The sequence below is a fragment of the Rutidosis leptorrhynchoides genome, chromosome 6 (assembly GCF_046630445.1).
Source record: "Rutidosis leptorrhynchoides isolate AG116_Rl617_1_P2 chromosome 6, CSIRO_AGI_Rlap_v1, whole genome shotgun sequence".
Lineage (NCBI taxonomy): Eukaryota > Viridiplantae > Streptophyta > Magnoliopsida > Asterales > Asteraceae > Rutidosis > Rutidosis leptorrhynchoides.
In genome coordinates this window covers 66,052,128-66,062,321 of record NC_092338.1, presented here as the reverse complement: position 1 = coordinate 66,062,321, position 10,194 = coordinate 66,052,128, and the positions used below count along the sequence as shown (strand labels likewise).

Genomic DNA, 10,194 nt, shown 5'->3' with positions numbered 1-10,194 from the left:
AGGGATGAGAGAGGAAAGATGGTTATTCCCATATTCTATAATGTGGATCCTTCAGATGCGAGGGAACTGACAGGGAATTTCGGAAGAGCATTTGCGAACCAAAAGCGAGATAACATCACCAAAGGGGAATTATGGAAAAAAGCAATCATTGATGCAAGTAATATTGCTGGATGGGAATCCAATCAGATTGCAAATGGGTTTTTCTCTAATTCTTTTTTCTTGCATTATATTTCCTTTCTTTTAGATAGAAGGTTATTAATCATACACTAATCATCCTTAATTTTAAATGTGCAGGCATGAAGCAGAGGGCATCAAATTAGTTGTTGATACGATCTCAACAAAATTGTTATCCTTCGATGAAGACCTTGTTGGAATGGGGACTCGCTTGCAATCATTGAAATCATTGCTAGATATTGAGTCAGGCGGTGTGCACATGGTTGGGATATGGGGTGTTGGGGGTAGTGGCAAGACAACTCTTGCTTATTCTGCTTATCAAAAATTCTCACATCAGTTTCAAGCTCATTGCTTTATTGGCCATATTCGGGAGGGATCAGAAAGACATGGTTTGATAAAACTTCAAGAGAAAGTTTTATCAACTCTTTTGAAAAAGGATGTGAATGTACAGAGTGTCGAAGAAGGAAAAGATGTGATAAGAAGCAGGTTAAGTCGTAGTAAAGTTTTAATTGTTCTTGATGATGTTGATCAAGATGATCAAATAGAGGCGTTAGCTGGACCCCATGAATGGTTTGGGGATGGGAGCCGAATAATAATCACAACTAGAGATAAGCATTTGCTACACAGAGACAAGGTGACGATATCTCATGCCAGTTTATTATTACCTGTTGAGGCGAGTCAGCTATTTTCTAGATATGTAGTGCAGGAGGATAAACCTCTTATAGAAGACTATAATGCGCTTTCCCGTCGCCTGGTTTCTTATGCAGATGGGCTCCCATTAGCACTTAAAGTTTTAGGTTCTTTGCTACGTGGCAAAGACAAGAAGGAGTGGATGAGTGCCTTAGAAAAGATGAAGAATATCCCAAATCCTATAATAATGGACGTACTCAAAATAAGTTATGATGGACTGGAACTTTACGAAAGAGAGTTATTCTTGGATATTGCTTGTTTCCATAGGGGTTATCGTGTAGATCTGGCAATGGATATATTTGAAGCTTGTGGGTTTTACCCTGATTATGGGATCAAAGTGCTTAAGGAAAAGGCTCTCATAACTATTTCAGATGGTAGGTTTAAGATGCATAAGCTAGTTCAAGAAATGGGCCACTACATCGTTCGAGGCCAACATCCTAAAAATCCCGAGAAACATAGCAGGGTTTGGAAGGATGAAGAGATTGTAGAAATGTACTCCACGGATTCTGCAAGGGTAATGGTTTAGCTAGCTTTTCAATATAGACGTACATACATATACATCGATACCACTGGATCCTGAAACCTGTATTTTAACTGAAGTATAACAAGGTTTTGTTCTATTATTGCAGGAAAATAACGAGATTGAAGCAATAAGGTTTAATGGCTGCTCATCAGATTTTTCCAAACTTGTTTCAAACGTGAAGAAGCTAAGGTTGTTATTGGTGCATGCCACAGAAGGTGCACATGATTATTCTGATCAAGATATTGAAGGGCCTAGTTTTCTTTCAAATGAGTTGCAGTATATTTCATGGGATCATTATCCTGGAAGTTCGTTTCCAACAGATTTTCAGCCAATGAAGCTTGTTGTTTTAAAGTTGCATTATACCTTGCAAAAAGAACTTTGGAAAGGCTACAAGGTAAACTTAAACGCCCTTCTGATTTAACATATATATACATGTATAGTAGAGTTAGGTTACACCTTGCAAAAGTATCATGCCATAACTTTAGGATATATATATATATATTGATGCAGCTATAGAAAATATATTAGGCCTCATGCTTCTCTCAACTTCCAAAAATCAAACTATTTGTCTATTGCTTAGTCTATTCCTTCATTACTAGCTGTCTAATTTCTATGACAACTATATGTTTATTCCTCTAAATTTTATCTTACCATTATCTAAATAATACATCAAATTATTCACACTATATTATAAAAAATGATGTATTAACTAGTGTGTTGGCAAATTTGACTTGCAGCTTTTACCAATGTTGAAAGTGCTTCACGTCGAACATGCTGAGAAGCTAGTCAGAACACCAGATTTTGGTGGATTTCCTTGTCTTGAAAAGCTATCACTCATTGGTTGTTGCAATTTGGAAGAGATTGATCCATCAATTAGATATTGTAACAGCCTGAATAGGTTGGACCTCAGTGAATGTCAATTGGAAGATGTAAAGATCCCTGGTGATGTGGGTGAGTTGTTAAACTTAACAGAGTTGGATCTAAGTGGGAATAACTTTTCACGCTTACCATTCAACCTCTTGCAACTTACTCGGCTCAATCTACTCAACCTTAGTCGTTGTGCAAAGCTTCTTGAATTGCCCGAACTTCTAGCAAATGTAACTACAGTTATATTGAATGGGTGCCACTCACTTAAACACGTGGGAGACTTTTACCAAAGTTGTAAGAGATCATCTGAAGTTTCCATTATCAATTCGAATAATGTGACTGGTGCTGAAGGATTACTACAAAGTATGCTCCATGTATGTTTCTCTCTCTCTCTCTCTCTTGTTGGGACACAGGTCCCTTATAAAACTCACACTCACTCACAAATATAAATTGAATAAAAGTTGCGGAAGAGAACAAAATAAAAAAATTGCAAAGAACACCATATAACTACATTTTTGCTACTGATACACTTTCATGTGAATACAAGACTAATATATAGCCTTGAATGCAAAAACATGTGCACAAAACGTGTGCTACAAATTGCAACTAACTAGTCCACTATGACCCACTACTATCACTCATGATTCGGTCATCAGACAACTAATTTCATTCTAACAATTAATTAACTAAAACTTACGATAGTTAATATACATCAAATTATATCTTTAAGTAAAACTGATTAACCGAACATCTCTCTCTCTACACTTTTTTTGTTTTTTTTTTTTTTAACGGCGAATTTGCATCAGCCGATCATTTATTTCAACGACCCTCATCATTTTCACCCGCACACGCTAGAAGGAAACTCCTACCCGGGTTGCTTGGCAACTAATCGCGGGACCTGGGTTGCTTGGCAACTAATCGCAGGAAATTGGAGAGAAAACCTTTCGCCCCCAGGAATTGAACCCGGGTTGCTTGGCAACTAATCGCGGGCCCTTCCACACTGAGGCTTGATACCGTTGAAGCAAACGTTCGTTGGTCTCTCTCTCTACGCTTTACTTGTTTGGTCCATTAAGATTGCTATATAAGAATAAAATGAGCGGCCCAGTTAGCCCATTAATGAAGTCATCCTGTTTGGAAAACATGGATGCAACAGGTTATGAATAATCGGTGGATCTGGTTGTCTCTATCAAATTTATTGTCTTATATGTCTAATTTCTATGAGGGGTTTTATAGGTTTTGTTCCTCATTTTAGTTTTGTAAAATGATAAAATGATATTGGTTTTAGCATCGTACTTTCTTTGACTGATTAAAACTTTATTTGGTTTGCCTTCTGATTTTGTTGACAGTTTAAAAGTGAACGTTGGGTTTTAATGATGTTTATATTTACTCGTATATTATTGATTTCAAAACTATGTGTTAGGAATTATGGACCCAACAAAACAGGTGATTTAAACCAATCACCAAACTCACAACGACAAACGATAAAATAAAGCATGAAACGATAAATAAGCGACACGAGATTTAACGTGGTTATATCCCAACTCCAAAACGCGGAGAAGGGTTTACTCCACGGGCGCAAACCAGAGATTCTTCATTATATTTTTGTGCACATTGTTATGGGTTACATATGATCATATTTATAGGCAAAAACAAAATAAGGAAACAACTTAAGGAACAAGCAAGAACATTCTGGAACTTTCCTTTTTCGCGTCTTGACCTTGTTGCTCAAGAATGACTTTTCCTTCAAGCTAAATACTTTCCTTGTTTAAGTCTTCTTTGCACTCAACAATCTCCCACTCGAAGGAGACATTAAACAACCTTAGCCAACCCTTCAACAATGTTTATTCCAAAACCCACAATAACTCCAGACTAGCCGATTACCAACTCCTTTTGATACCGCCGGATGAGACACCCGAATCACGCCGCACTTCACTCGTTATCCTACGAGCAAGTGAAGTCTTTCGACACCAAAAAACACCGCTGAGCGATAATCCAATCTCTTAGTTACTAGCTTGGGTCATCTCGGTTTCTATTGCCACCATCTTCTAACACGAATATCATCTTCTTACACTAGAAGACCAATCGAAGTATGCGACACTTCAAATATAGGATTCTTCATGAGACAACCATGGCTCACACGTCGATCTAGACACGTCCAATCCCGAACACACATGTCAACGACCACCCTCGTACAGGATTTCCCGTCCATCAATGATTTCCTTCACCAACAAAAAAGGAACTCCAACAGACATCTTTGTAGACTCTTCTTCAAGATACCCTAGTGAGAACGTCACCACCACCTTGAAGTCTACTAACTTTTCAACTTTCCGCTTCCTCGTTGGTACACTGACTTCCTCATAGCTATGAATTTCACAAACCCATCTTCTCATCCCAAGCACGCTCCCACTGTACGAGTAAGAAATAAAACCGCGGCTACTCGAGAAGAAACTTGGTTCGTACCACCAGTCAGTCGCAAATTTCTTTGCCATCGGAGAGTAAAACAAGTACTCGAAGCTCTAGTGTTACCCGGAATCATCACACTAATCTTGATAACTTTGGAGAACGTCGCATAATTATCTTCACTACTCTACTAGTTGACTAACTCCCACTAGCTCGATAACTTCCGTCGATTACTAAACTCAACCGAGTTCCCGACACCCTCAACGATCCTAGAAAGCTCAAGTTCCATAATACCCCAATCATCTTGGAATATCTGACCATACACTTGGTCACACAGTTTCATAACACGCAAGCAACAACTTCCTCCGATAACTCCCACTGTCAACTTCGACTCGATGCATCTTGTTCGCTATCCAACTGCTCTAACCCGAGATAAAAACAACCTCCCGAGCTCCCATAACAAACCCACATCCCCGAAAAACACAGGTCTTATCGCTCGAAGTTTCACGAGACAAAAAAAAACCGTCTCGCACTCGCGTCATCAAACCCGAAAAAGTTCATCCCTGAAACTGCCCAAATTCGAAAAATCATAACTGAAAATCCAACGGTCCGATCAACCTCGAATTTTTACCACCACTAGATCTATATGTGTAGCATCACCAGTCTAAAATCAACTCAATCCAACGGTAGACGAACCCACAATTAATTTTCTCGCACAGCTGCGCAAACAAACCCCAAAAGAGTTTTTCCTGGCGGCTGCAATTTTCGAAAAAATATATCTCCAAATTGAACGGTTCGATCGCTACGAATTTTGGATATGTTTTAGACCTACATGTCTAACATCTACAAAAAAAGTTTCACGACGATCCGACGGTTTACGAACCCTCTATGAATTTTCGACCACAGCTCTGCAATTAAACCCCAAACCGAGTTACTGCAATTTCGAAAATTTTTATCTCCCAATCCAACCGTCTGATCACTTTCAAATTTGGTATACGACTAGATCAATGAGTCGACAACCTACGGTTAAAATATCACGGAGATCCAACCGTTAACGAAACCGGTACGGATTTTCTACCACAGCTGCGCCAGATTTCCGAATGCTGAAAAAATCTCTCTTCTACAACAAAACCTATCGATCCGACCACCGACTCCGTTACCACCGCGAACCACCACGATAATCTATTATAATCATAGACCAATTTTAATAGATTATCTCATGAGTACATAGACATACTCATGAGTTCTTCGCGAGCTCTTCAACTAAGCCCTTTGATCTCGATACATGTTGTACAAAACCCGTCGTTCGTTCACCATGCTTTCAAATCGCCATCGCTCTCACTCGAAACCTTGAGCTCTTGATACCACTTGTTAGGAATTATGGACCCAACAAGACAGGTGATTTAAACCAATCACCAAACCCACAACGACAAACGATAAAATAAAGCATGAAACGATAAATAAACGACACGAGATTTAACGTGGTTATATCTCAACTCCAAAATACGTAGAAGGGTTTACTCCACGGGCGCAGACCAGAGATTCTTCACTATATTTTTGTGCACATTATTATGGGTTACATATGATCATATTTATAGGCAAAAACAAAATAAGGAAACAACTTAAGAAACAAGCAAGAACATTCTAGAACTTTCCTTTTTCGCGTCTTGACCTTGTTGCTCAAGAATGACTTTTCCTTCAAGCTAAATACTTTCCTTGTTTAAGTCTTCTTTGCACTCAACACTATGTATATAGATGAGGCGTTGAATTCGTATTTGAGTTTTATAAGTATTTAAAAGTTTTATTTAAGGTAAAAGCCACATTTCTAGCCTTTGGGTTGTTAAAGTTTCAAGTTTTATGTATGTACACCTAGTCACCAGAAATAACAATGATGTTTAAATTTAGGGGAAGCTATTGAAAATTCCTATATGATTCTCGAAGTTGATGGCCTTGAGATTCCGAATACGTTAATTAGTTTATACCTCCTTTACTTATACATCTTATCCTATCTTAAAAATAATTATAAAAACTTCTAAATTTACATTGTTCATCTGAACTGTAATATATATAAATGGATAAAGTTTTATGCTAACTAAAGAAGCTAGAGAATATATATATTTACTCATATATACCCGATCTAGGAAGGTTATCAGTGATTTTTTACTTTCTCTGGCCTAGTTAAGTTTAAACTGTAGGCATTGACTAGCCTTTTAACTTGTTATAATCGACTGATAGCTTCTACAATTTTTTTTTCTTTCTAATTTTGTTACCTTCACTATCTGTTTACCATTTGCATTAAAACAAACTTATTATGCAGATCTCAAACACATCAATGGCTTCTCCAGGATCACGGAAGTATGACGTGTTTCTTGGTAGTTTCAGATGGGAAGATACTTGCAAGAACTATGTTGATCATCTCTACAAAGCTCTTTCAGATAAACTAATTAGCACTTATAAAGACGACCAAACACTTCCTCTGGGTAATTCCATCGTTCCATCCCTGTTGAATGCCATCGAGGAATCACAAATTGCAGTCGTCGTATTCTCGGAAGACTACGCTGATTCATTTTGGCGTTTAGATGAACTTGTGCATATCATGAAATGCAGGGATGAGAGAGGACTGATGGTTATACCCATATTCTATAAGGTGAGTCCTTCAGATGTTAGGAAACTGAAAGGGAATTTCGGAAGAGCATTTGCGAAACGAAAGGGCGATAACAGCACCAAAGAGGAATTATGGAAAACTGCAATTGTTGAAGCATGTAATATTCAGGGATGGGAACCCAGTCACATTGCCAACGGGTTATTCTTTTTTTTTTTCTTTTTTTATTTCGTTATATTTATTTCCTTTCTTTTAGAAGGTTGCCCTTGTTTTTTAATCATTTATTGTTTTAATAATCAAATTACAATTATGAAATAATCACTTGTTTTAACTCCTTAAAATTGATCATTTGATAGTCAAAACATCAATTTTTTTTGTTTCTTTTCAAGTTTTTATAAATTCATTCATTTACTCAAAACTTCAAATTCGTTACAGTTTGTATTCACAGGACTTCCTAGTTCTTGGAATTCAAAACAATTTTTGTGATATTGATCAATAGTGTTGTGCTTCTAACATAACTGGATATCTAATTTTAATTCAATAAAGACTCATTGCTCTTGTCTTGTGGTAAAATGATTATTTGTGAATGTCAACATACACTAATCATCCTGTATCTCGAATGTGCAGGGATGAAGCAGCTGGCATCAAATCAATTGTTGATATAATCTTCGAAAAATTGTGTCGTTCAAACTCAGATGTTGATGAAGACCATGTTGGCATGGGGACTCGCTTGCAGTCTTTAAAATCACTGCTAGATATAGGGTCAGGCGGTGTGCACATGGTTGGGATATGGGGTGTTGGGGGTAGTGGCAAGACTACTCTTGCTTATTCTGCTTATCAAAAATTCTCTCATCAGTTTCAAGTTCATTGCTTTATTGGCCATATTCGGGAGGAATCAGAAAGACATAATTTGATAAAACTTCAAGAGAGAGTTTTATCAACTCTTTTGAAAAAAGATGTGAATGTACAAACTTTGGAAGGACAGCATAAGATAAGAAGCAGCTTAAGTCTTAGTCAAGTTTTAATTGTTCTTGATGATGTTGATGACGATACCCAGATAGATGCTTTAGCTGGATCCCATGAATGGTTTGGCGATGGGAGCCGAATTGTAATCACAACTAGAGATAAACGTTTGCTACACCGTCATATGATAAGAAAGATATCTCATGCCAGTTTATTATCACATGATGAGGCGACATTACTCTTTAATAGACATGCAGTGCAGAAGGATAAAGCTCCTATAAAAGACTATGATACGCTTTCACAACGTGTCGTTTCTTATGCAGATGGGCTTCCATTAGCTCTTAAAGTTTTAGGATCCTTACTACGTGACAAAGACGAGAAGGAGTGGATGAGTGCCTTGGAAAAGATGAAGAAGATCCCAAATCCTACTATTACGGAGACACTAAAAATAAGTTATTATGGACTCAAACCTAACGAAAGAGAGATATTCTTGGATATTGCTTGTTTCTATAGGGGCTATCCTGTAGATCATGCAATGGAGATACTTGATGCTTGTGAGTTTTACCCTCATATTGGGATCAAAGTGCTTAAGGAAAAGGCTCTCATAACTATTTCGGATGGTAGGTTTAAGATGCATAAGCTAGTTCAAGAAATGGGCCACTACATCGTTCGAGGCCAACATCCTAAAAATCCCGAGAAACATAGCAGGGTTTGGAAGGATGAAGAGATTGTAGAAATGTGTTTCTTCACGGATTCTGCAAGGGTAATGGTTTAGCTAGCTTTTCAATATAGACATACATACATACATATACATCGATACCAGTGGATCCTGAAACCTGTATTTTATCTGAAGTATAACAAGGTTCTGTTCTATTATTGCAGGAAAATAACGAGATTGAAGCAATAAGGTTTAATGGCTGCTCATCAGGTTTTTCCAAACTTGTTTCAAACATGAAGAACCTAAGGTTGTTATTGGTGCATGCAATAGAAGGTGCACATAATTATTCTAATCAAGATGTTGAAGGCCCTAGTTTTCTTTCAAATGAGCTGCAGTATGTATCATATGCTCATTATCCTGGAAGTCCGTTTCCAGCAGATTTTCATCCAACGAAGCTTGTTGTTTTAAAGTTACAACATACCTTGCAAAAAGAACTTTGGAAAGGCTACAAGGTAATCTCAAGCGTCCCGCTTTGTTTTTTTGAACAGCAGTACGGGATCACCGAGGGGAACCCGCCCCCAACTGCTGCCTAGAAGGAAACCCGCCCCAATCCGAGGGCATGGGCAATACATCAAACTATTCACACTAATTTTTAATAAATGATGTACTAACTAGTGTGTTGGCAATTTTGACTCGCAGCTTCTACCAACATTGAAAGTGCTTCACGTTGAACATGCTGAGAACTTAGTCAGAACGCCAGATTTTGGTGGACTTCCATGTCTTGAAAAGCTATCACTTATTGGTTGTTGCAATTTGGAAGAGATTCATCCATCACTTGGAAATTGTAACAGCCTAACAAGGTTGGATCTCAGTAATTGTCAATTGGAAGATGGAAAGATTCCTGGTGAAGTTGGTGAGTTATTAAACTTAACAGAGTTGAATCTAAGTGGGAATAATTTTTTACGATTACCATTCAGCTTCTTGCAACTTACTCAGCTCAAACTACTCAACATCAGCTGTTGTGCAAAGCTTTTTGAATTGCCAGAAATTCCATCAAGTGTAACTACATTTGTAGGGAGTGAGTGAAAATCTCTTGAATCCAAGGGATACTTTCATACATAAACTGTAAATTAGCGTCTTTCTTTTTAAATCGAATAATGTGACTGGTGCTGCTGAAGGATTACTACAAAATACTCTTCTTGCCTACATATATGTTTGGTCCATATGGATTGTTATATAGAGTGTTGCGCCCCACTTGGCCCATTAATGAAGTCACCCTATTGGAAAAACATGGATGCAACAGGTTATGGATAATGG

The 10,194-nt window shown here is 37.8% G+C and overlaps 2 protein-coding genes across 2 annotated transcripts; both read left to right on the top strand.

Moving 5' to 3' along the window:
- Positions 1–3: 3 nt before the first annotated feature.
- On the top strand, positions 4–3,989 carry LOC139853712 (TMV resistance protein N-like). The gene is made up of 5 exons (XM_071843078.1): positions 4–197; positions 295–1,378; positions 1,494–1,781; positions 2,125–2,617; positions 3,898–3,989. The coding sequence occupies exons 1-5, from the start codon at positions 19–21 to the stop codon at positions 3,987–3,989; spliced, it is 2,136 nt and encodes a 711-aa protein (XP_071699179.1). The 5' UTR covers positions 4–18.
- Positions 3,990–6,986: 2,997 nt separating this feature from the next.
- LOC139853711 (TMV resistance protein N-like) lies at positions 6,987–9,963 on the top strand. The gene is made up of 4 exons (XM_071843077.1): positions 6,987–7,456; positions 7,884–8,982; positions 9,102–9,389; positions 9,577–9,963. The coding sequence occupies exons 1-4, from the start codon at positions 6,987–6,989 to the stop codon at positions 9,961–9,963; spliced, it is 2,244 nt and encodes a 747-aa protein (XP_071699178.1).
- The last annotated feature ends 231 nt before the right edge of the window (positions 9,964–10,194 follow it).

What these genes read in the sequence shown, in the direction of transcription:
- LOC139853712 (XM_071843078.1), top strand. Translation starts at nt 19, where the DNA reads ATGGTTATTCCCATATTCTATAATGTGGATCCTTCAGATGCGAGGGAA. An exon ending in ACTCCACGGATTCTGCAAGG is followed by an intron (nt 1,379 to 1,493) that starts GTAATGGTTTAG and finishes CTATTATTGCAG; the next exon opens with GAAAATAACGAGATTGAAGC. An exon ending in TGCTGAAGGATTACTACAAA is followed by an intron (nt 2,618 to 3,897) that starts GTATGCTCCATG and finishes TCATATTTATAG; the next exon opens with GCAAAAACAAAATAAGGAAA.
- LOC139853711 (XM_071843077.1), top strand. Translation starts at nt 6,987, where the DNA reads ATGGCTTCTCCAGGATCACGGAAGTATGACGTGTTTCTTGGTAGTTTC. An exon ending in CCCAGTCACATTGCCAACGG is followed by an intron (nt 7,457 to 7,883) that starts GTTATTCTTTTT and finishes TCGAATGTGCAG; the next exon opens with GGATGAAGCAGCTGGCATCA. An exon ending in TCTTCACGGATTCTGCAAGG is followed by an intron (nt 8,983 to 9,101) that starts GTAATGGTTTAG and finishes CTATTATTGCAG; the next exon opens with GAAAATAACGAGATTGAAGC.